Here is a 26,781-nt window from a genome sequence, read left to right as displayed (position 1 = left end):
GGATCCTCCTCCTACTGAAGCAACTCAGGATAATTCTGCTCCCTTTCGTACTGCAAGGAGAAGCTGTCTCCTGTCACCTTTTTTGCCTTTTAGGGCTCAGATCAGCTACAGAATAATGCTCCTGGCGGTGCCCTGCTGTCCAGATTTTGAGATGGAGCGAATGGACAGTTCTTTGGAAAGTCATTTCTAATCTCAGATGACCTAGGCAGCACTAAACGATAAGAAATGGTTTGTGTTTGTGAGGAAGGAAGCAGATGCAAGAAGTCAGGAATAAAAGAGAATGGGATACAAAGTAGGTGCCCACTTCTTAATAAAGCTTCATTCGCCGTTCTTAAATAAAATGCCAACTGTGCCAACAGATTTTCATTGTCCGTGCTCGTCCCAACTTCTGTCACAGCCCACAGACGTTCTATTTCCTGATGCCAGGTGGTGGAGTGATACAGTCTTTGTGATACGACCTGCAGTCTGACTCACAAGCCTTTCAAAGGCAGCATATGAGGAGATTTTTGTGTTAGTGAGTTCTGACGTTTCAGCAGAAGCTAAAAAACTCCCCAACAACTGGGATTCAGAAAGGCAAGAGGAGCCTGAAACTGTTGTAAGAATTAAGTATGTTCATTCGCAAAGAAGAAGGAAAATGAGGAGGAGGAGGAGGAGGAGGAGGAGGAGGAGGAGGAGGAGGAGGAGGAGGAGGAGGAGGAGGAGGTGGAGGAGGAGGAGGAGGTGGAGGAGGAGGAGGAAGACGAAGAGGAGGAGGAGGAAGATGAAGAGGAGGTGGAGGAGGAGGAGGAAGAGGAGGTGGAGGAGGAGAAGGAGGAAGAGGAGGTGGAGGAGGAGAAGGAGGAAGAGGAGGAGGAGGAAGAGGAGGAGGAAGAGGAAAAGGAGGTGGAGGAGGAGGTGGAGGAGGAAGAGGAAGAGGAGGTGGAGGAGGTGGAGAAAGAGGAAGTGGAGGAGGAAGAGGAGGTGGAGGAGGAAGAGGAGGAAGAGGAGGAGGAGGAAGAGGAGGAGGAGGAGGAGAAGGAGGAGGAGGAGGAGGAGGAGGAGGAGGAGAAACCACAAAGAAAAAGAAAAGAAACCTAGGCAAACGGACTTAACTTAGAATAATTCATACTAATTCATACTGGCATATACCCAGTGCGATAAAAATCTTTATTAAATCCAGACTGGTGGTGGCCAAGACTCACCACCACTAAAATATTTTTTTAAAGATAACAGCAAAGTCACATTTGTTAACTCTGTCCAATTTGATGAAACAAAGCTCATGACTCTCCCTTAGTTCTTCAGAATGCCTTTCTCTTCCCCCAGAAGCAGGAGGAAGAAATAGACACAGTGGTGACTCTGGTCATCTGGATACTTCATTCCTCTTAACATCTGTTTATTTAGTGATGCTAGGGCACACATTGGTCGTGCCAGACGAGTGGTCTACCACTGAGCTACATCCTCAGCCCTCCCGTGACTCCCATGACCTTCATGACTTATGTGACTTACTTGGGCCTCGTTCAGGGGAGGGAATTGCAGTGCTGGGGGTGGAAGCTAGGTCTCCTGCTTGAAAGGCAAATACTCTGCCGCTGCTCTGCAGCCCCAGCCCCCGGGCCCCATTTTCTAAAGTAAGGTGACGGAGTTGAGGGAAATGACATGCTAGATGCTCGGATCTAAAGGCTGGAGACAAAGTCCGTGCTCAGCTTTGACTTGTACTGTCGTTTTTCATACTTCTGGGGGTTTTGCCTTTCTTGTCTGTGTTCCCATATCCTTGGTGTCTGGAGTGTTCTTCTGTTGTCCCCAGCCCTTTCCTTTCTGGAGGGAATCATCTCCCAAATGGGGCGCGAACTCTCGGGCACTGGTATACTCCAATGTTAGAAACACAGATGTGACAGAGGAAACGGGCAGCAAAGGAGAGCGAATATGAAACACTCAAGATCACAGTGTAGGAAGGAGATGCCTAAAAATAAGAGAAGGGAAGGGGGTGTGAATTACATAAGTGATACCGCAGCTCTTGTCGGGGACTGAGGAAAAAAAAATGTGAGATAGACTTAGCAACATTGAAATTCAGATCAGAATTATTTATGTATCCTGCAGGGGATGAAACGTGACACCTCACTAAGACGGAAAGCTACATTGTAACATTGCTTCAGAAGCTCAAAATGTGTACACAGACCTTGTAGCAGAACAAGTAGGAGGGGGTATTCTAAAAGGAATATCCACAAAGGTGAATTGGTCCGTTTACCCTATTGCTAGTATATTGTTAACATTTATTTCTTGATGTTAAAGTAATTCAAGTGAGAATATTTTTAGTGACAGGGAAATACTAAATGTCTTAGTTTGATGATGCTCACTATCACATGCTCTGTCCCCTTCCACTTTCAGGACTCAGGGTTAAGATTTCACTATGTTGCTGCTGGAGAAAGAGGCAAACCACTCATGCTGCTGCTTCACGGATTTCCAGAATTCTGGTAAAACTTACCAAGTAACTTGTTTCTTCTGCATTAACACTTAACATTCTGGCTTAGTTCATTTGATGCTGCTGTAAAGAAATAGGGTATTTGTTGGTGGTGATGGTAGTGGTGTTTTTGTTGTTTGTTTTGTTTTGTTTTGTTTTGCTTTGTTTTGCTTAGTTCTGGAGGCTGGAAAGTCCAAGATTAAGATCGGGTGTGGGCTGCCATGTTGAGTGATCACATGATAGAGAGTGGAAAGGCAAGAAACCAACAGAGGGTAAATTCAAGTTTAATCCCATCAAATCGCTCATGACCTAACATTATTATAACCTCAGTTAAATGTCATAGTTTTACAAGGGCAAACATTCTTAAGTGTAGAACTTACCATAGAATCCTTTTCTCAAAATGGCAGATCATTTCCCAGGGTAATAACTCCTGAACATCCCTGAAGTCACAGCAATGGTTTCTCTCCTAATCTAAAAGCATGAATACATACACAACCATCCTAATTTTTTGAGAGTAGCCTAGGCTGGCTGTCTTAGTTTGGGTTTTGTTGCTATGAAGAGACACCATGACCAAGGCAATTCTTATAAAGGATATGTAATCGGAGCTGGTTACAGTTTCAGAGGTTTAGTCCATTATCATCATGGTGGGAAGCATGGCAGAGTCCAGGCAGCCATGGTGTTGGAGGAGCCGTAGACCACAGAAAAAGATTGTGTGGCTCACTAGGCTTAGCCCCAAAGCCTACCTCCCTAGTGACACACTTCCTCCAGCAAGGTCTCAGCTCCTAATAGTGCCACTCCCTATGGCCAAGCATTCAAACACAAGAGTCTGTGGGGCCATACTATTCAAACCACCACACTGGCCTCAGACTTAGACCCAAGTCCTTCCCTCTCCCAAGTGCTAGGCTGACAAACTCTGCTTTTTCCTCTGAAGATTAAGAGTCTTCTAATGTCTCAATTTTCTGAAATGTCGAGTTATAAAACATTTCCTGCAGAATCACTGCTGTGGATAAAAGACAGCCCTGGGTGGGGGAGAGAAACTGAACAAACCACAGCCGTGGAGTATGTGGCGGGAGCTTTAGTGTCACTTGTGGGGCAGAGAGGGGGAGCACATACCCACTAGTGCATGTCAATGTAGGCTCTACCAAAGGCATAAGTGTTTAAAAGGTAAAAAGAAAGTCTATATTCAAAAATTCACAGTGGTTACTCTCTGAGCCTATTGTATGGTTAGAATGAAACACCAGAACAGAAATGTCTTTCCCACAGTTCTAGAGGCCAAGATGCTCAAGGTTAAATCCTTGGAGACTCTGTGTCTGTAAGGGCCTAGGCCCTGTCTTCAAAATGCTGTCTGCTCGTTTTGTCTTTCAGAGGTCCTAATACCGTATCCTTGTGTAATAGAGGAAAAGGGGGGAGAGGGGATTGGTTGACTCTCTTGAGTGCTTTGCTGAGTTGTGTTGTTAATATTGTGTATAAGAGCTCTGACCTCTTGACACCCTTTAAAAGCCTTTATCCTAATACTATCATTTTGGCAATTGGCTTCAGTACATGAATTAAAGGGTATTTACACAGGCAATAGCAGTTATGGAGGGAAATATTGCCCGTTTTCTGTTGATCCCAAAGGACCCCAAGTAAAAACAGATGAAGATAACATCCAATTATTAAGAAAATGTAGCATATTTAAAAGAGATAGAAGATGCTGGGGTGAAAAGGAATTCTTTTTTTAATGGCAGAATATGTTAGGGAGTAGATAAAAAAGACATTCTCTGGGGTGGCCCAAAGTAGAGTATTGGATAACATTTGAATCTAGAGTTCTACCATTACAAATTCTTTACCTTCTTTAGAGCCTTTATGTCACCCTAAGTCCTGATTTTAAAATGCAGCTAGCTCTGAGAGCTTGTTTGGAGGTTCTAACAAGGACGCACAGCTTCCCACATACCACTGACTGAGGAAGGGCCTCCTCCGTGGGGGAAGCTTGTCTCTTTCAGGAGCCATGAAGGAGGAAGCAGATAGATGTCCACCTAGCCAAGCAGTCCAGCCATTTCAATGCTGGTGACAAAAGGGGTGATGCATGTCACAGCTCTCACAACCTCAACTGCATCTAGCTCTGTGAAGACTATAAGGAATATTACCTTCACACAATTTAGTCCTTCTTTTATGAATGAAAGCAACTCTGTAGACAAGTGCCTTGAGAGTGTTAGTGTCCCAGATAGATTGGCATTGAAGAAAGGAACACAAGATGGCAAAGTGCTATCTATTACCTAACTTTGATAGGGCAAGAAGTCTATGGAGTCTCTTCCTGAAAAAAGTTTTCTACTTAAGGATTTCCACCCTGCTCTGGATTTAGCTGCCTGGATAAACATTATCATCTGTTCTTCCATCTGGAGACAACCTAATTAAGAAGGAGGAAAAACTCCCAGTGCAATTTGCAACATGTATAGACTGTCAACCTCATGGAGTGCACGACACAGGCACTTACTATTATATGTTATTCCAAAGCATTAATCACATTTACCCAGAGTAACCACGGCAGTGAGTCCACTTATGACTGAAGGAATGTCCTAGTTGGTATTGTTGTCAACTCAAGAACTGTTAAGATCAAATTAGCCTTACATGTCTGTGAGGGATTTTCTTGCTTGCTAGTTGAGATAGGTAGGAGGTCCCAGCCTACTATAGGCAGTACCATCACTAGGCAGATGGGCCTAGCCTAGATAAGAAAGCCAGCTGAGTATATGAGAGGGAGCAAGCCTTCCTCCAAGGTTCCTGCTTCAGATTCTGCCCTGACTTCCCTCAGTGGTAGACTGTTACCTGGAACGGTAAGATGAAATAAACCATTTCCTCCCCAAGCTATGGTCCAAATGTTTTATCACAATGAAAGAAAAACCAAATAGAACAAGGACCCTATGTATCGCTCACAATATTTCTGCAGAGACATTGTGAGAATAGAATCAAAGTCCCTTCGTATGACCCCAGCAAATACTCAGAATCTGTCAGTTAGGGGCCTGGGAAGATGTCTCAGTGGCTAAAGCTCAGGGATGAGGGCCAGTCGATCCAGCATCTCTCTGGTCTCTGCAGGTGCTCACATATACATTGCAGACAACCATACAGACACAAAAGTAAAGAAAAGAAAAAAGAACACAGTAATTTTTAAGACCCAGAAGCACCATATAGTGTTGTCTAGATTTACCACTGTTACCCAAGACAGCTGAGAAGTGGCGATGTGTACTAACCATCATTAACAATAGTTACTGTACTATCCCATGGAGCACAAAAGCTGCAGGATCTGCATCTGCCCCCTTGAATCCAAAGGAAGCTTTAGAGAAGATAACACATCTGTGGGAACTTTAGCTAAGTCAGCCCAAAATATGGCTGTTTGTCAGAGGATGGTTTTTCCCCTCTCCCTTTACCTCAATTTGCATCTCTTTTAAAAATATTTCAAGCTGACCCAGGCGATTTCTGTGAGTCGCTTCCATCTCCAGCTGCCTGGGATGCTTGTGTCAACACTCACAGGCTGGGGCTCCTCATCCTGAGCTCAACACAGAGGCTTCCGGAGGAGGACAGACAGATGCTCCACACCTCAAAGGGTCCCGAAAGACTTTAACAGAAATAATAAGGGAAGAGGTTGTCCTGTTGTTTGTTCTTCTGCATGATCTCTGCTGTTGTCTGAAACTGTCAGAAAACCTAGCCATTGTGGCACATGTCTGTGATCCCAGCATGGGGAGGCCAAGACAAAGGAGCCTGAGGCCAGCTGGGTCTACATAGCAGTACCAGACCTGGGCTGCTAACAAGATCCCATTTCAGGGAAACAACAAAACTACTGTCACAAAGAAAGTAAAAAGAAAAAGAGAAGAAACAGAACAAAACAAAACAAACAAACAAACAAACAAAACCAAAACCATCAGAGTATAAAAATAGTCTTTTGTGGTAAGGGTTGTTTCTGTGATGCATCAGGGGCTATGTTTATTTCACTACTGCAGCTGTTTCTGTTTCAGTTTATGACTGAAATGTGAGCCAAATATGTTACTATGTATGAATTCCAGAAAAAGGATATTTAAAATTATTCTTTACAGACTGGGAGGAGCAGAGTAGGTGCTTTCTTGGTTAGCATGAAACCTAAGTTCAAGCTCTCAAGGCCGATGTAAAAGAGCCAGGCACCACACTTAGAACCCCAGTCATGTGGAGGTAGACACACACAGGTCATGGGGTTCAGTGGCCATCCAGACCAGCTAGTGGGAAACCCAGTCTCCAAACAGACAAACTAAGGTAGGGGCTGTAGAGATGGCTCAGTAGTTCAGAGCACTTGCTGCTCTTACAGAAGATCTGAGTTCAGGTCCCAACACACACATCAGAGAACTCATAACCACCTGTAACTCCAGCTCTAAGGGCTCTGAAACACACACACACACTCACATACACACATATATACACACTCAATTAAAAGTAAATCTTTAAGCTGTATTATACATGTATGCATATAGATATATATGTATATATATACATAGACTTACACACACATACATGTAAATATGGTATGTGTATGCAAGTATGCACAAATACTTGTGGAGTGGATAAAACAGGTGGTTTGGGCTCAACAAAAATGTGAATGTGTTAGCCGGGCAGTGGTGGCACACACCTTTAATTCCAGCACTTGGGAGGCAGAGACAGGCAAATTTCTGAGTTTGTAGAGTGAGTTCCAGGACAGCCAGGGCTACACAGAGAAACCCTGTCTTGAAAAAAAAAAACAAAAAACAAAGTGAATGTGTTAATGTGTAAATGAGAATGTTAATGAAAATGTAAATGTGTGTATGAATGTATCTGTGTCTATGCATATTTGCTTGTGTAAAAGTTTTTCTTCTTTGAGTGAGTGTGACTTTCTTTTCCTAGTTCAATAAAATTTAATTGCTCTAAGCCTCCCTCTCACCTGGTCTTTGAGAGGTAAGGCTTCTCAGCAAGAGAGAAAGGAGCCTTAGCAATAAATCCTCTACGGAATTTCCCACTGTTATACAGCATATATGCTCTACAGCATATGGGGGATATATGTATATGCATGTGCATATCATATGTATATGTATGTCAGACGTTACTGATTCGGCCATTTGCATAGGCAGTCTACTGAACTGAAGGCATGTGGCATACTCCAGGGCCCTGGAATGTGCCCAGTCACATTAGGGAGATGTTCCAGCCAGAAGTTCAGAGGAAAGGGTCCAAATTCCAAATTTAAGTTGGGGTTTTGATCTCGCTGGGGCCTCCAAATGTTAGTTCCACAGATGGGCGATGAAAGACTACCAACACAAGTCATGGCCAAATTAATTAAAGCAGCTTTCTCTTTTATTTGTGTACATGGGTTGTCTCCTCCTAAGGTGAGGTTCAAGAGGTCAGCATTGGACATGGGGAAGATAAGGGGTTTTATAGTTCAGAAGTAGAGAGTTTCCAAACAGAGATTTGCTGGGCAAATCGGTGGCACTACAGAAGCAAAATATAAACAGAATAAGTTGGCCATCACAACCTCCTGGAACAAAGACATGGTGCAAGGTGGTCATAGCAAAGTAATCATGACAAGGTGGTCACATCAAGTTTTAAACAAAGGCAGGGTTACCATTTCCTGGAACAAGAATATCAGAATAAGCAGGAGGCATGATTATTCAAATACCTAAGATGCAGAACTTGATTGATTATTGGGCATAATGAAGGATAAAGATGGATGAATTGGACTTCAGATACAAAAACAAGAAATATCCATTAGAAAATCATAAAGCTAGTTAGTGGCTGGACTGCTTGGCTAGGTGGACGTCTAATACAGTCCCATGCATTGACAGAGGAGAATCTTTAAGAAAACAAAATCTTCATTCAGTACAATGCACAGATCAAATAACTGTGGCCCGGGCTCAGGAGATGGCTCAGTGGGTAGAAACTACATGCTCTGTAAGCAGGAAGAACTGGGTTCAAATCCCCGGGCTTGGGAGATGGCTCAGTGGGTAGAAACTACATGCTCTGTAAGCAGGAAGAACTGGGTTCAAATCCCCAGTACAAAAGCCTGGACACATAGTATGAGAGTCTGTGATCACAGCACCCTCATGAAGAGATGGGAAATGGAGACAGGAGACTCTCTGAATGTTCAAGGGATAGCTATATTGGTGTGTGTAATACAAAATCAAGGAAGACACCCGAATGGAGATCAAAGGGTAGAAGGTTGAAATTCAAGGTTGTCCTCTGACCTCCACATATACCAGTGGTATGTGTGCGCTCACATTCACACACATTTACACAAGAGTACTATGGCCTGGCCAAAGACAGTATTTATCTAAGATGAAACACCAAACTCATATTAATCAGTAATGCTTCTACAGACTTCTGTGAGCCATATTCTGAGAGCAGAGCAGAGGCACTCTGCCATTCATAATTTGAGTAAGCATCTGACACCTTTCCTGGCAATGTTTCCCTCCTGTGGTGTCACACCCTTGTCTTACTGCAATGTCACTCCACATTGGCATGTCCTTCCCTCTGCTGAGTGACGATCTGACACCCCTGAGTTCGCTCTACTACTGCACTGCAAATGTATTTTCAGATTTTCATTGGTTGTGTGTCAGCTAATGTTATGGTGCCTGCAGATGCTTTTTGGAGTCCTACAACATAAGTCAGTCACCCTGAAAATTTGGTATCTTTCTGTGTTATACCAAAATAACTTTAAGTCTCTGTGTTTTTAATTAATTAGTTCTGTGGCCTTCTTCTGAAGTGTGAGGGCTGGGTGGCCAGCAGGGTATCATAGCCCTTGGAGCTTGAGTTACAGACAGTTGCCAGCTGCCCACTGTGGGTGCTGGGATCCAAACGAATTCTCTGCAAGAGCAGCAAATGCTCTCAAACACTGAGCAAGCTCTTTCTCCAGCCCTTACACATGTTTGTCTTACATCATTAGTCTGCTGAATTCTGTCTGACTTAGCTTCAATCTTTGACTCTTCCAAACCAGAATCTCAACCTTTGAAATTACTAAAAACAAAATACTGAGCTCTATTTGACTGAGTAAGATAAGTCAAATCTACTTCAGAAGGAAATAGATTTTCATATAGTAAGTTTCAAAAATGCCAGACTCACCTGGCTCTACAATGGAAAGCATTATGTCTATAGTGTCCTGTCAAAGCTGAGCCAGGGCAGCATTTACACATTCTGAGAAAATTTTAAAGCTTATCTTCCTTGTTATTATTTTAAAGGATTATAATCTTTTATCCCATCCAGAAATTCAATTTATAAGATTCAACCTAAACAATAACTGTCCTTAGTACAATTAGAAAATATATATCCTTTTTTATATCTGATACTTTGCAGTTTCTGTAAGTTCTGGTCCCTTATTATGAATTTCTGGAGACAGACGGGAGATGAGTTTCTGCTGGTGATGGTTGAAGGCATTTCCTCACAGGGCTCTTTTTCTTGTCATAATACACAACTATATAACTTTTTTTAATAAGAGATTTTTTGTTGTTGTTATTTTTGAGACAGGGATTCAGGTAACCAGAGCTCACTATGTAGCTGAGGATGACCATGAATTTCTTTATAAAATATTTTTATTTGTTTAATTTTATGTGAATACGTATATAATATGTTTGCAGTACCCACAGAAACCAGAGAGGGTGTCAGACTTCCTGGACCTGCAGTTACAGGCAGTTAATTAATATAAAATTAATTTTATATGTATGGCTGCTTTTCCTGCATATATATCTGTGTACCACATGAGTGCCTGATGCCCGTAGAGGCCAAGAGGGAGTGTTCGATTCCCTGGAAAGAGAGTTAAGAGCCACCATGTGGGTGCTGAGAACAACACCCAGGTCCTCTGGAAGAGCAGCCCATGCTTTTAACCACTGCGCCATCTCTCCAGCCCCTATCTAGTGTTTTAAAGAGTAATTTCTGATAGTTTTCCACTTAGAAAGTCTTTGCTTTTCTCATTTATTGTTTGGTTTTGAGGCAGTGTGTCATTATGTTGACCAATCAGAATGGCATCAAATCTCTGTGTAAAGTAGTTACTGTCATGCCTTGCTAATGCTATTCTTGATTTAGTCAACATTTATTTTTGTTTGTGTGTGTGCTTGTGTGTGACATGGCACATGCATGGAGAAGAGAAAAAAAATGTGGGAATAGGTTTCTCCTCTTGCCACTTCCGTTCTCAGGACCAAGCTCTCGGGTAATCAGGCTTGCTGCTGGGAAGCAGTTTTAACCACTGAGCTGTCTCCCTAGGCCAACGTTCTTATTGTTTCTTTTATTGTTTCTTTTCCCCTTCAGGTATTCTTGGCGTCATCAACTGAGAGAATTTAAAAGTGAATACAGAGTCGTTGCGCTGGATTTGAGAGGTTATGGAGAATCAGATGCCCCTACTCATCAAGAGAGTTACAAACTGGACTGTCTAATTGCAGACATAAAGGATATTTTGGACTCCTTAGGTAGGTTTGCCTTTTAAAAATATACTCTCCCTCTCTCCCTCTCTCCCTCTCTCCCTCTCTCCCTCTCTCCCTCTCTCCCTCTCTCCCTCTCTCCCTCTCAACCTCTCTCCCCCTTTCCCTCCCCTCCCCCTCCCCTCCCCCTCCCTCTCTCCCTCCCCTTTCTCTCTCTCTCTCTCTCTCTCTCTCTCTCTCTCTCTCTCTCTCTCTCTCTCTCGTGTGTGTGTGTGTGTGTGTGTGTGTGTGTGTGTGTGTGTGTGTGTGTGCGCGCGTGTGTGCGCGCGCGCGGGCGTGCATACAAATGTACACAGGTACCTGCAGAGTCCAAAAGAAAGCACGGGATTCTTTGGAGCTGCCGTTACAAGAACCATGGCCCTAAAAGAAAAAAGGGCCCCATCCCAGCAGCCCGCCCAGCCTTGCAGCTAGCTCTGGCCAAGCAGCCAGCCCCTCCCCATCAAGCAGCCCATCCCCAGCAGCCAGCCCTGCCCCAGCACTATCAGTTGCTAGAAGCTCTTCAGAATGGGTACAGCCTCATGAGCCACTCCATCCGAAATACATTCGTTCGTTGAGTGGACTGTGTGCGGGTACCCACAGCTTCAGTGGTCATGAGTGCAGCGGCTGCGCCCTGTCTAGAAAACAGCATTCCACCGGATGGTTCTCCATCCCCCAGCATTCATATTCTTTCACCCCTCTTCCTTGATATTTCCTCTCCTTGGGAGGAGAGGGGTTGGCATAAAAGTCCCATTAAGGGCTGAGCACTCAACAGTCACCTCTTCTCAGTGCTTGGGCTTGGCTTGGGACAGTATCTAAAGTACAAACAAGAATTAATGGACTCAATAGCTTTTTTTTTTTTTTTTTTTTTGAGACAGTATCTTATGTAAGACAAGCTGGCCTTGGATTCCTGCTTTTGCCATCCAAGAACAGGTATTATAAATTTGAGCTACAGGCCCTGTTCAATAAATATTTTTGAAGTGTATAGTTTATCGGGGGATATCTGGTAAAATGGTGGTAAATAGTTTCAGAAATGTAATTGTTTTATGAGAGATAATGACTTCACCTGTTTCTTTACAATGATGTCAACGAGTTTTTCTCAATCACAGGGTACAGCAAATGTGTCCTGATCGGCCACGACTGGGGAGGCATGATTGCCTGGCTGATTGCTGTCTGCTACCCTGAGATGGTAATAAAGCTCGTCGTTATTAACTTCCCACATCCAAGTGTGTTTACAGGTGAGCTTAAACTTTTATTAAGCCACTTCTGCCAGTGTGATAATTCTATTATGCCCAGATCACAGGGTCCCTACAGACCACCAGAAACCACCAGGAATGCAACTCATATGCAAAAGCAGAGAGTCTATACTCCAGGTTGAGCTCAGACCCTCCAACCTCTCCAGCACAACCTCTCTAGATCACAGTATAGAAGGTACTGAGCTGGTACAAGCCTTGCTTTTTTATCATGGTTGCAGCAAGGTGAGGGACTTTCCAACTTGGCAGTTACATGTTTGGTTGGCATTTGCTTGGCGCATTTCTACTAGTTAGCAATGACTTCAGCTTAGTATGAGCAAAGGTTGCTAGCTTCATCTATTTTGAGGCATTAAGTACTTTCCCCTGAGAACTGATTGGTTGTTATTAGGGGTGGAGTGACTGTTTGTTTAGGAATTGTGGTTGTTGTTAGGGTGACATGGTTCCTGGAACAAGTTGGAGTTTTTCCAGCTGCTGACCTCATTCTAAGGGCAAGTTAATCATAAAATGGAGTCTGAAAGCAAAATAAGGTTTGTACTGTTAAGTTGGGCCCTTCAAATTCACCCTCACCACTGACACTTTGGATTCAAACCAGCAAAATTTGGTTAACATAATCTTCTAAAAAATTAAATGAAGTCTAGGTTGGTGGTCATATCTGTAATCTGAGCACTTGGGAGGTAAGACAGGAGAGTGAGGAGTTCAAGGCCAGCCTGAGCTACACAGTAAGACTGGGACTCAAGGATAGATAGATAATAAATAAATAATGAATAAATAAATTTAACCAACTAAACAAAGATGGCAAATGATACATGATGGTAGACAGCTTAATTTGTTGGTTTGTTTTTTCAGACAGTGCCCTACACTGTAGCCTAGGCTCACCTGAACCTTCAGTGTTTCTGATTCATCCTCCCAAGTGCTGGGATTATAGGCATTTTTCATCAAGCCCAGTTCTTACTCTGTGTGTGTGTGTGTGTGTGTGTGTGTGTGTGTGTGTGTGTTGTGAACTAAGCCCTGTTCTCTATGACTGCTAGTGAGGCACTCTACCACTGAGCCACACTGTCAGTTTTTAAACCTTCCTGGGGAAAAAAATTAAGAAAATTTAGCTTCCTATTTGCTTATATAATTTTATTCTTTTTGAACACTATTTCACTTAACTTGGAAAGGGATGAGGGAGGAAATCTGGTGGCAGTGCTTTGAAAATCATAAATCCTGGCAGAAATTAATCCTCCTCTTTTCTAAGTCCTTTAGCTGTTGAACACAAAAAGTAGTCTTTAGAGCAGTAATCCTCAATTGTTTGAACTCAGGAATTCTTTATGCTCTTAAAATTATTAAAGACTCTGAGGAGATTTGTTTATCTAGGTTATTTCTATAAGTAATCACCACTTAGGAAATTAAAATTGGGATATTTAAAATATATTTATAAAATAAAACCTATTACATGTTCACATAAACACTGCATTTTGATGAAAACTAACTAGACTAAACAAAAGTACTAACTTAACTACACTAAATCAGCTTTACTGAAAAGAATGTTTCACATTTTACAAATCTCTTTAATTCTGGCATAGCAGAAGACAGCTGGGCTCCTCTCTCTGCTTCTGCCTTCAATCTGTTGCAATATGTTCTTAGAACAGAAGAGTGAGAAGAGGTCTGGCCTCACACAAATGTATCTTAGGAAAAAGCCAAGTAGTTTCACATCCACATCTTCTTCTTCTATCCAGCCCATGACCACGCCCACTCCCAAGTTCATGACCAATTCTTTTCTAGTAGTTGTTGTTATACATACATGCGAATGAATAAACATAAACACAGCCGCTGAGTCTGGTGAGTGTTGCCATGCACATGTTTCTAGGGCTGACTACTTGGCGTTAGATAACCAATCACAGGCCTCATCCCCAGAGAAGACTAATTCTTCATCTAGCGGTGAGACCCCATGAGATTTCTCCTAATTATACTGAGATGGCGACTGGTGTTGGAACTGTTCAGGTCTTGTTTAGGCTGGTACCCATGTTGTTGAGCGATCTCACGGGTATAACTTCCCTGTCATAGCTTGAAGGTACAACATCACAGTAGACCTCCTGATCCCCTCGCTGGCTCTACCCACTACTCTGCCCACTACTCTGCCTTCCCTAATATCTCCTGAGCCTTAGCAGGAGCTGAATTGTAGATGTATCACTTGGAGCTGAGCATCTCAAGGTCAGTTGTTCTTTGTGTTTTGACTATTGAGGTCTTTGGTATTGGTCTCCATCTGTTGCAGAATGAAGCTTCTTAGACGAGGTAAGAAGTGAGCGCCATGTTTATCTGTGGTTGTAAAGATTGCAGTTAGGACTTATACTGGTTTGGGAAAGTAGCAAAAGCAGGGTCTCTTCTAAGATCAGCAACCTCACTAGCCATGTGTATCTGACTAGGAAAGCTAAAGTGCTTTAATAACCTTTCAAATAATTGAAGGTTTTCTTAATACCTTACTAAGCCAAAAAAGTAGTCATTTAATAAAGGTTAGCAAAAATATTACCCAGATGTTGAGATCTGTGACTCTTTGTAGCACTTTGAATGGCTCTTACTGAATTATTCAAATCTTCATGCATTGAAACATCATTGGCTTGCAAACTCTTACAGACTTTCAACACCTGCCATGTTTTTAAAATCACATTAACTAATGCAACAGAAAAGTCTTCAATATTGAAATTTTCTCTAGCTCCTAGCAGCAGATTAAGATGTTTCAAAAATTCCTATTTTCAGTTGAAAGTCTGAATTGTATGAATGACAGCAGACACTGAGGGTTGATTTCTTTTAAGTTGCCTGTTGCAGTCATTTTCAGATTATTGGTTGAGACTGTGGCTAATAGATCTGATCTCAGCATTTAGGAGTCCAGAAACAGGAAGAGTTCTGTGAACTTGAGGCTAGCCTGGTTTATATAGAGTGACAGGGCTGCCTAGTGATCCATGTTGACTAAGGATAGTTAGTACATCTTCCAGAAAAAAATGGCGTTTCATTTAAAAAAAAAAAAAAAAGAAGAAGAAGAAGAAGAAGCATCCTCTCATTAATTCAGCTGTACATGTGCTTTTCTTTACTTCTTGTTTTGAGACAGGGTCCCGATATGTAGCCTTGGCTGGCCTAGTACCTGACCTGGAACTCACTGTGTACACCAGGCTGTCCTCAAACTCACAGAGATTCCTCTGCCTCTGCTTCCCCAGTGCTGGGAGTGTGTGCCACCTGGTGACAAGTGCTTCTCTTGAGATCATTCTTATATTAGGGCAAGTAGCATAATTATTATGTTCTCTATTTCTGGTTATAAGGTTATATTTCTGGTTATAAGGTTATATTTCTGGTTATAAGGTCTATTAAAAAGACCTTATATTAAAGGCAGGCAGTGGTGGTGCCCGCCTTTAATCCCAGCACTTGGGAGGCAGAGGCAGGCGGATTTCTGGGTTCGAGGCCAGCCTGGTCTACAGTGTGAGTTCCAGGACAGCCAGGGCTACACAGAGAAACCCTGTCTCGAAAAAAAACACAAAAAACAAAAAACAAAACACACACACACACACACACACAAAAAAAAGCTCCAAGGTGGAGAATTAATAAAATTAAGGTTTTGTTATCTCATTGTTAAGTGAAACTGGCTTTTAATTGGATTAATTAGCTGGTTTATTTACTACAACTGTGCAGTGGTGAAGACTGCAATGACCGTTAGTGTTGTTGTTAGGGTCACTGTGTTGACATGTGCTCAAACAGAAGCTTTTCTCTGCTGTTGCTTTTACCACCAGTGCAGATTTCAACATGGCTAAAACAAACAAATTATGCCTTAGTATTGTTATGAAATGGACTGATCCTCGATTGGATACCACAAAGGATCTTGGGAACCCACAAGGATGCTCAGGAACCTTCCTTTGAGGAGAGGACAATTTTGAAGGGAACTCTCTCAAATGCTTAGTAGTGATTAACACCCTGTTAATAATGTTTGTATTTGACTTTGGAAAAATTATAATTTTGTCCTTTTTAATTACTTCTGTTGGGTTTTCTGAAGTTCAGGTACTACTAGGATACCCACCAATTACTTAGGAAACAAAAGGTTCAGAACTTGGAGCTGATGAGGTGGCCCAATGGCACGCCTGCCGAGTCGTCGGGACCCTGAAGTCGATGTTATTTGTTAGTGGTGCTATATAATAAGCTGTAATTCCTGGCTTCATAAGGGAAGCACTTGGCATAATTATAGACCATGTTATCAATGACAGCTTTAATGCTGTTAGAAATAAGTTTGGGATTGGGAAGAAAGAGAAGTCCAATCCAACTGAAGCATCTGGACACGCACATCTTACTCTTGATCAAGAGGATATGCTTGAAAGGGCAAACAAACCAAGGCAGGAAGTCGGTCCACTAGGTTGTTTGGACCAGGTTGAGATGCCCTTGCAATGTAATTGACCTTTGGGAACAGAACAAGGGGCTTGTAAACAAAAACCAGCCTTGAGGCTTCTGTTTTACCTAGCCAAAGTCCTTCTGTTTAGGACGTTGTCACCAGGACTGCCATTTTGAGAGGCTCACCGTGGACCTCATGCCACTGAGCTGTATCGCTGACATTGGAGTGATCTTTAAGACATGGCAGGAGATCATCTCTCGAGAGCCTTTTCTGTTTAACTGTTTCACTGCTAACCCCCTGGCTTACAGTTGATCCAAAAACTGTCAATGAATGACTAATTTTCTAAATACATGAACAAATGCATAGAAAGTGTTCAGCTCCCTTTGAGGATCCAATCTGATCGGACTTCAATCTGAATCTGTTTATAAGCAGACTCTTTTAATCAGCAGGGTACAACAGCACCATAAGTTCCTAAGATAATTGTTAGCTCTGAGATCTTGAGGTCGGATGATTAGCAGGGTAACCTAGGTTTCCTGCTCCCCAGGGAGTGACAGCTTCCTACAGGGGAACTTTCTTTTCACTTGAAATGCTTTACAATTTCTAAATGCTGGAAATTCCAATCAGAATAAAAGGAAGAGGGTATGTGGAAGCCTCGCTTGTGGATTCCTTAATGGGATTGTCTGCGAAGTCCTCTCAACAGTAACTAATTTACAGCTGTCAATGATGTCTAACACGGTGCTTTAATTTCAGAGTATATCCTGCGGCACCCTGCACAGCTCTTCAGATCCAGCTTTTATTACTTTTTCCAAATACCACGGTTCCCAGAGTTTATGTTCTCAATTAATGATTTCAGGGTAAGTCAAACAAATACTTTACTATGATCATTATCATTTGTGACAAATATTTTAACAAAACTCCATCTTTAAGAATGAAAAATGAAATACAATAGTAAGACTTAATTAGTAGGTTTAGTTACTGTTCTCTTGTTGTGAGGAGACATCATGACCAAGGCAACTTATTGTTGAAGGATATTACATTATATACTGTAAATCATGAAACTGTGTTATTAACTGGAAAAACCTGTTCTTTCTGTTTACTGTAAACAGGATTAAATAAAGTCAACCATAGGTCAAGAGGTGGAGCAAGCAACCAGTTGACAGGGAGTTACCATAGGACAAAACATAGAGAGTAAGAGGAGTCAGGAGGACAGATAAGATATGCACAGGGCAGTGGTGGCTCACCCCTTTAATCCCAGCACTTGGGAGGCAGAGGCAGGCAGATTTCTGAGTTGGAAGCCAGCCTGGTCTACAGAGTGAGTTCCAGGACAGCCAGGGCTACACAGAGAAACCCTGTCTCAAAACAAACAAAAAACCCAAACAAAACAAAACAAAAAACAACTTATAAAACACAACATTGAACTGGGGACTCTCTTACAGTTTCAGACTCTGTCCATTATCATCACAGCAAGGAGCATGGCAACAGGCAGGTAGACACAGTGCTGGAGATATGAGCTGAGAGCTCATATCTGATCCATAAGTTGCAGGCAGTGGGGTAGGGGCTAGTGGGGGCTTTTGAAACTTTAAAGCCCACCCACAGCACAGTGGCACCTCCTCCAACAAGGCCACGCCTCCTAATCCTTTCCAAACAGTTCCACCAACTGGAGACCAAGCACAAACGTGAGCTTATAGAGGCCATTCTCATTCAGACCACACAGTAGGTTTAAAAGACATTCTGTCAGGCTTACTTATCTTTATATCTCATCAATGTGTTTGAAGGCCTGGCTGTTCAGCTTTGTGCAAGAGCTTGTATCTTATTGTTATTGTCTAGAGTTTAAATCCAGTAATTTTTCTCCTTCAGTTAAAGAATTAAAAATCAGGGGAAATGAAAACTTTTAACAAGACATGTATCAACAGAGAAATCTCAAGCACAGCAATCAAGGAACAAACAAAATTAGCAGTTGAAGGTATTTAATGGGAATGAAGAAACACACCTGCAGCAGGAATTACAGAGAAAAAGGACAACTTGGGAAACCAAAAGCCCCATCTCTTTTGGAGTGCTGGGGTTATTTAAGTCTCTGAAAGATCTCCCTCCCCTAATTTAGGGTAGGTCAGTTTGAAGAAAGACATAATGGCTGGTTGGCTCATATCTGTTGTTTTAAGCTGCAAGGTTTTTGTATCAGGTCATGAAGGTTAGAAGCAGCTGGCTATCTTGAAAGTTCTATTGTGTAAATATGTTGAGCAGGTTCATCAGCAGGGTGAAAGAAAAAGCCCTTAATTTAAACTTATATATATTTTTTATTTAAGTTTAATTTCTCAGGCTGTTTTAAATTTCTGGGCCCAAGAAACCCTTCTGCCTCATCCTCCTGGGTAGCTAAGACTATGAACTCATACCAACATACCAGACTACTAGGATTTTTAAAATTGATTCAAATCCCCTGTTTCTTTGTTTTTCTTTTAAAAGCACACAGTGACACACACCTGTAATCCCAGCACTCAGGAGGCAGAGGCAGAAAGATTGCCACAAACCTTGAGTCCAGCCTGTCTTACATAGTAAGTGCCAGACCAGCCAGATGCTGTCTTGATAAATAAACAAGCAAATAAAGTTGAAGCGATTAGGTTGCCTCCCCTGAGGGAGGACACACTCCCTCCCTGGCTGCCTCAGGGCGATGCCCAGGCTTTCCCTGTGTTATGGATGCTGGTCTGGAGGGTTAATTGGGTTTTAACTTGACAAGGATTTTCAAAAGGGGATACTATGCATTTCCTCATGTGTCCTCTCAGTTAAACCTGTTGTATCTGGTCGTCTCCATTTTAGTTACTGTGGGCTCCTGAGCTGTTAGCACAGCCAGGTTTCCTGGCACTGTGCCAGGTTTACGTGGCTACTAGGTTTATTATTTCAGCACAGTAGGCAAAATCATGATTTTCTAATACCATCATTCTTTCTGCTTTCGATAAACTGGAATTTGAGGTACATCTTCTGTTTAGTGGGTTTTGAGTACAAGATGACTGTATAAACGTTTCACTAATGAGTATATATTTGATATGACAGTAAATACTCTTCGTTATCGTTCTGAGGCCCACATCATTCCATATCAGCCAAGTAGGGTTCCCTGCAGCTTGGCTTCTGTTTCATTGTTGTGTAATCCCTTAAACTGATAATATTTAATGTTTTACTTGGGAATGTGTTACTTCCTGTCCTAGTCCAGAAGCATTCATTCACTCATTTATTCATTTATTCAAGGAACTGTCATTTATTTTAGTAGGAAATGGTATTTAGAGACCACAGTGTGGATTCAAGATGATCACTGTTATGGGGTTTCTGGATACTTCCATCATACAAAATATGTGTGTTGTTTTTAGAAAGAATACGTGAATCATAAAATCTTATTTGAATTTCCCAAACTTAAGGCAGGATTAACTTCTTTGATATTACATAAAACATTTGTAGCATTCCACAGCAAGGCTTAAACAGAGCATATTCAGAGCAGTCTGGCTTGTCTGTCTGTCTGTCCATCCCGCTCCCTCCCTCTCTCATAGAAGACCATTTTACTTAATGTTGTTTATCTCTTTATGTTTTTATAAGACATAGCGTATAGCCTATACTATATATGTGTGTCTGTGTAAACAGTTGTAAACGTGCAGGTGGCGTAACATTTCGAGAGGAGATGAAGGGTAAGACCATGAGGAAAAGTGAAATATGTAGAAAGGACACAGCAGTTGTAAACAGGATATAAAGTTAATTGTTTCTCTAGTTTCAACCAAGTCCTAGGGGTTTCTCTCATTTTTGAGATGATAATTTGACATTTCTCCTTTCCCTCTCCTCACTGAAAAATCTCCCATATATCTCTCCCTACTCTCCTTGAAATCCTTGACCTCTTTTTCACTACCATGTGTGTATATACTTATATATTTCTTTACATTACCTATTTAGCTATTGTATGTATGTCTTCAGGGCTGGCCACTGTCACTGGACAACCAATTCATGTGCTTTTCCTTGGGGACAGCCACCTCTCCTGTCCCCAGCTTTTATCTGTTGCCTAGAGTTCTCTTTGTAGAGTTGAGGCCCCATGGGTTTTTCCCCATCTGCTGTGGCATGTCCATTGGTATCCTGTTTCAGCTCATGTTCTGGCAGTCATATTGGTGAGACTTTTGAGTGCAGCTTCTGACATTACTAGGAGACAGTCTCACAGTAAACTCCCTGATCCTCTGGCCCTTAAAATCTTTCTGCCCCCTCTTCTGAAATGTTCACTGAGCCTCGCATGTGGAAATATTTTGTAGATGTGACCACTGGGACTGGGCTCCATGATTCTGCATTTTGATTAGTTGCAGCTTTCTGTAGTGACTTCTGTCTGTTGCAAAATTTCCTTGATGAGTCACGAAGACTATACTTGTCTGTGAGCATAAGGATGAATATTTATAGATCGTTGTTAGGGATGATGCTGGTTTAGTAAAGTAGACGTTGTAGATTCTCCTCTAACAACCATGACTTCACTAGCACTGAGTTAGCTACGTTTCCAGCGCCAGCCATAGTCTCCCTTTTGTTGGACAGGTCTTAGGTCTACTGAGAGAGCAGTTGGTTACCATCAGGGTGTAAGTGACATTATCGAGCCCTTAGTGTTAGCTTGTCGCCCTGATCCTTGATGTGGTTCGTAGGTATCATTGCTAGGTAGGACTGCTGGTGGCTTCCCTCCTTTGGAAGCTTGCATGGTACTAGGCCTCAGGGAGGGGTATTCAGGTCAGGTTCCAGCCTAGGGATCTCTAAATCCTGTTTCTGGAGTGCATGGTGTCTTCTGCACTAAAGATTTACCTTTCACCCTTTGGGACAACCAAGAGCAATAGCAATAGCCTGTGTGATTTAGGAATCACTCAGAGAATCTTGAAAGTGGGCTTCTCATGCCTGGTCTTGGGTTTTTTGTGAGGTGGTCTTTGACTCTTAGAGGGAGCACTGTCAATTCAAAGCCAGCTATATGTGTAATTATACATAGGATTATACATAGTATGGGGGTTTAGGTAAATAGTTAATAGTATATTTTTGCATCTTTTCCAAACATCCTTATCTACCCACTTCTTCTGTATCCACCTCCCTTCCTCTCCCTAAAGAATACCTCCTTTCTCATTTCCCGATCAGATCACAATGCCCTGCCATTCCCTTCTGTACTGCTCCACAACCCCTATCCTGGCAGTGGTCCTGTGTCCTTCCCTTGTTCCTATAGCTACTACAGGATAGACACTCACATCTGATGATTGGGAGCTAGGAGCCTCCAATAAGAGAACATGAGACATTTGTTTTTTGGGGTCTGAGTTACTTCACTCAATATTTTTTCAAGTTCCATTGTTTCTCCTTCTCTCTCTCTCTCTCTGTCTCTCTCTCTTTCCCATTCTCTCTCTCTCTCTTTCCCATTCTCTCTCTCTGTCTCTCTCTTTCCCATTCTCTCTCTCTGTCTCTCTCTCTCTCTCTCTCTGTATTTGTGTATGTGTGTGTTTGTGTGCATGTGAGTGTGTGTGTGTTGGAAAAGTACAAAAAATTTAATTGATAATGGGCATCTAAAATCTTAATTGAAGCTCCAGGGCTTCAGAATGTCCACTGTAACTATAGAAGTTCACCAAAATCTATGGTTTGAGGCTGGGCAAGTGCTTGCTTAATCTACCCAAACATTCTTTTATTTTTGAGTTTACTACAATAAAGTGATTCTTTACCCTTATACCAAGTGAACAGTGGACAGTAGACACTAGTGTCTACCCTAGTGTCTGTTTATTTTTTTATTTTTTTCACCCAGTAATGTAGCCTAGTGATTGCATCAGGTAAACGTGTAGAAATGGTCTCTATCTTTATATGTGATACTAAGAGCATGTTGTACACTGGAGTGTGACTGAACTTTATTTATTTCAACAAGCACTCAATTAATATACACTGAGTTTCTTCTGGTCATTTTCAATTACAAATAATATAATTAATCACCTCATGTTTATGCCATTTCATGTTTTTGCACGTGTTTTTTGTATGTGTGTAGGAATCATGTGTGAAAAGTCATTCTATTTTTATTACTTGTGTGTGTGGCTGTTTGAAAGTGAGAGAAGAACTTTCATTGGCCAGCTCTCTTCTTATACCACATTCATCCTGGGACTCAAACCCACGTCCTTGGGTTTGGCAGCAAGTGCCTTTACCCCTGAACCATCTCGGGGGCCTTTAAGACTCACATTTTAAACAAATCTGACAATGGCTCTGAACTGGTTGTCTGTGCATTGGGAAATGATGCTGTAGAACAATGCTCCATGAAACAAGGGCAAATCACTGGGGTAATTTAAAAGGTTGCAATTGGGATTTTAAAGCCAAGGGATAAAACTGGCAAACACCAGCAGAGGTGGTGATAACACTAACGGTCATCTCCTCAACTCCCACTCCACTTACTTAGGAAACTGCTGGAAACCAGGCTGTGAACTGGGCTGTGAAGTAAAGCGTTTGCTACTATAGTTTGAGTAACTTTGAAAGAAGGATCTTTCTGGTCACTAAATAGTAGTTGAAATATGAAGAAACGGTTTGGCAGGGAAACTACCTGGCACTCTTATAGAACATAAAGAGGCACCAAGATAGGATGCTTTTCACTGGGGTAAAATATGCAAAGGGATCAAAAAGGAAGAATAAAAAGAAGTTTAGGAGAGCAGAAATGTGAATTTCATCTGTAAGCAATGAGCCCTTGAGCTAAAGCAAAAGTTACAAGTTATCACTGCCAATCAGCTACCATATCCCCACATCAGCTACCATATCCCCACATCAACTACCATATCCCCACATCAGCTACCATATCCCCCACATCAGTTATCATATCCCCATATCAACTACCATATCCCCCACATCAGCTACCATATCCCCACATCAGCTACCATATCCCCCACATCAGTTATCGTATCCCCATATCAACTACCATATCCCCCACATCAGCTACCATATCCCCCACATCAGCTACCATATCCCCAACATCAACTACCATATCCCCCACATCAACTACCATATCCCCGCTTCAACTACCATATCCCCTACATCAGCTACCATATCCCCTACATCAGCTACCATATCCCCCACATCAGCTACCATATCCCCTACATCAGCTACCATATCCCCCACATCAACTACCATATCTCCCACATCAGCTACCATATCCCCTACATCAGCTACCATATCCCCAACATCAGCTACCATATCCCCCACATCAGCTACCATATCCCCCACATCAGCTACCATATCTCCACATCAACTACCATATCCCCACATCAGCTACCATATCCCTACATAAGCTACCATATCCCCACATCAACTACCATATCCCCCATACCAACTACCATATCCCCACATCAACTACCATATCCCCCACATCAACAACCATATCCCTCACAACAACTGCTATACTATCTCCCCCCCATTTTTTGCGACAAAGGCTCATGAAAGCCAGTATGGTCTTGACTGAACTCATATGTAGAAAAGATGATCTTGGCTTCTTATCCTCTTGACTCTACTTCTGAAGTGCTGGGATGACAGGCCTGTGCTACCCTGCTCAGTTTAAGTAGTACTAGGGCTCAAACCATATTTTTGGGTGTGCTTGTCAAGTACTCTACCAATTGTCACCCCCCAATTCCCTTTAAAGTATGAGTTAATTATCAGATAACTGACAATTTTAAATTATCCTCTTTTGCTTAATTAGGCTTTGAAACATCTGTTTACCAGTCGGAGCACTGGCATTGGAAGGAGAGGATGTCAGCTGACAACAGAAGATCTAGAAGCTTATGTTTATGTCTTTTCTCAGCCTGGAGCACTAAGTGGTCCAATTAACCATTATCGAAACATTTTCAGGTCAGTATAATTTCTTTTAGGTTAAGTAACATACTTCATCTATAGAGGTAATACTTCATTATTTTAAATTAAGTTTATCGCTTATTTAGAATGTCACACACATTTCCCCTCAGACACATCATATTCTGGGTATGTGTGTGTCTGTGTGTGTGCATAAGCATGTGTATATATGTATGTGTCTGTATGTGGGTGAGCATATGCGTGTGTGCATATGCATGTGTGCATGTGTGTCTGTGTGTATGCATGTATTGCATCTGTGTGTGTATATCTGCATGTGCATATGCATGTACATGCATATCTCTGTGGGTGTTTCTGTGTAGGTGTATCTGTGTGCATGTGTGTCTGTCTGTGTGTGTATCTGTATGTTTATGTGTATGTATGTGTGTCTGTATGTGTGCACACACATGTGCATATGTGTGCCTGTGTGTGCATGTCTCTGTGTATCTGCCTGTGTGTATCTGCATGTGTGTGCACACATGTGTGCATATATGTGCATGTGTCTGTGTGTCTGCATGTATGTGTCTGTGTGTGCATGTGTGTCTCTGTGTGCCTGTGGGCGTGCACACACGTGTGCATATATGTGTATCTGTGTGTGTGTGCATGTGTGTGTCTGCATGTGTGTGTATACATGTGTGCATGTGTGTGCATGTGTGCATGTGTGTGTCTCTGTGTATGCACACACATGTGCATATGTGTGTGTGCATGTGTGTGTCTGTGTGTATGCATGTGTGTGCACACATGTATGCATGTGTGCGTGTCTGTGTGTCTGTGTCTGCATGTGTGCGTGTGCGTGTGTGTGTGTGTGTGTGTGTGCATGTGTGTTATGCTCATACTACACAGTGCCTGTGTGGCAGTCAGAGAGGATAACTTGGTGTCAGCCTTTACCTTCCAGCACTTTGTGTGAAGCAAAGTCTCTTGTTTTTCTGCTACACACCCCAGACTAACTGACCTGCAAGCTTCCAGGGGCTCTCCTGTTTCTGCCTCCCATCTCTCCACAGGAGTGCTCGGAATACAGATGTTTACATTCCCTATTTGCCTTTGCATGAATTCTGTAGACTTGAACTCGGGTCCTCATGGTTGCATAGCCAGCACTAAGCCATCTCCCTAGCCCCAGGCCCAATATTAATAAGTTTCTTTCATAGAAAATTTAAAATGTGGAACCATGGAGAATAAAAGGTCCCTATGTGGCCATTGCTTGTTTTATCCATAATGCTTTCCTTTTGAGTAGATGAATTTTTATTGTACTGTAATGATCATGTATTAATTCACTCAAGAAGCATGCTTAAGAACATGACCTGTCCTGGGCTGTCAGCCGCTGAGGTATAGTGGTAAGCAAACAAGACCAGGGTCCTGAGCTCACACACTTTGGCAAAAGAAACAGATATTCAGTCAGTAACCAGAGTCATGAGTCCATGCTTACAAACATACAGAAAATGGCCTCGGAAGAAACCCAAGGCCACAGAGAGTGGGCCGGAGGGGGAAATCTCAGGGACTAGAGCTGTGTGGGAAGACGTGGTGTGACTTCATGAAGCACAGGTGTGGAAGAAGAAGGGTTGGAAAGACAGGTTGAGAGTGTGTCACCAAGGGAAATAAGGGTCGAATATGTTTAGTATCTTTAAACCAGTATGGGGGATTTAAAAAAAAAAAACTTCCAATTCAAAAGGAATTAGAAAAAGAGGGAAAGGCAAAGAAACCAACCCATGCTGTCCTGAAATTCTGTGTAGCCCTGAAATTCTGTGTAGCCTAGGCTAGCCCTGAACTTGCAGTGATGACCTGCCTTTGCATCTTGAGTACTGCAATTACGTTCACTAACACACTCAGTGTGTTGGAACAGTCTTAGTGCCCAATGCAGTGCTTCACAATTATTTTTCATTACCACTTTCCAAGGGAGCTTTTAAAACATTTCCTCCAAATTCACCCTCCCAAGAACCAATTTCAGCCCTTTAGGAAGATATAGTACTATCCTCTTTGAGGAATGCACCACCTTCACTGAATGTTATTAAGAACATTACTCAAAATTTCCCAGGGGTTCTCAAGCCAATGTGTTTTGATTTTATAGCTGCCTGCCTCTCAAGCATCACATGGTGACGACCCCGACACTGCTTCTGTGGGGAGAGGAAGATGCATTTATGGAGGTCGAGATGGCCGAGGTCACAAAGATTTATGTTAAAAACTATTTCAGACTCACCATTTTGTCAGAAGGTAGCCACTGGCTTCAGCAAGACCAGCCTGACATAGTGAACGGATTGATATGGGCATTCCTGAGGGAAGAACCAAGGAGACACTGACTTTATCTCCTATGGGGACTTGTTCATAGAATCTCCAAAAACCTCGTAAAAACTTCTTCCTCAACTTATGTTTTATTAGAAAAAAATACCTGTTTTAATATGCTTGATTATAAATAAATATAGTGACACATGGTACCAAAAAAAATCTGTGTAATTCTTTTTCATTGTATTTGCACAGAAAACCATCTGCCTTAAAATGCAGAGTTGT

The 26,781-nt window shown here is 42.2% G+C and overlaps 1 protein-coding gene across 6 annotated transcripts in view; it reads left to right on the top strand.

Annotated features, from left to right (window-relative positions):
* Positions 1–26,718, top strand: part of Ephx4 (epoxide hydrolase 4) — a 28,158-nt gene extending 1,440 nt beyond the window's left edge. For 3 of the 6 annotated variants that reach the window (XM_076937806.1, XM_034509125.2, XM_076937805.1), the window contains exons 2-7: positions 2,362–2,447; positions 10,697–10,854; positions 11,952–12,080; positions 17,194–17,297; positions 24,137–24,285; positions 26,345–26,718. In XM_076937806.1, the coding sequence (XP_076793921.1) occupies positions 2,416–2,447; positions 10,697–10,854; positions 11,952–12,080; positions 17,194–17,297; positions 24,137–24,285; positions 26,345–26,573 (801 nt within the window). In that variant the 5' untranslated portion in view covers positions 2,362–2,415 and the 3' untranslated portion in view covers positions 26,574–26,718. Of the gene's footprint in view, positions 1–93; positions 293–434; positions 607–2,361; positions 2,448–10,696; positions 10,855–11,951; positions 12,081–17,193; positions 17,298–24,136; positions 24,286–26,344 lie in introns of those variants that run through there. The other 3 variants (XM_076937802.1, XM_076937804.1, XM_034509126.2) reach the window with 3 other exon arrangements.
* The last annotated feature ends 63 nt before the right edge of the window (positions 26,719–26,781 follow it).

Source organism: Arvicanthis niloticus, chromosome 7 (assembly GCF_011762505.2).
Source record: "Arvicanthis niloticus isolate mArvNil1 chromosome 7, mArvNil1.pat.X, whole genome shotgun sequence".
NCBI lineage: Eukaryota > Metazoa > Chordata > Mammalia > Rodentia > Muridae > Arvicanthis > Arvicanthis niloticus.
This window is presented reverse-complemented; position numbering and strand designations above follow the sequence as displayed.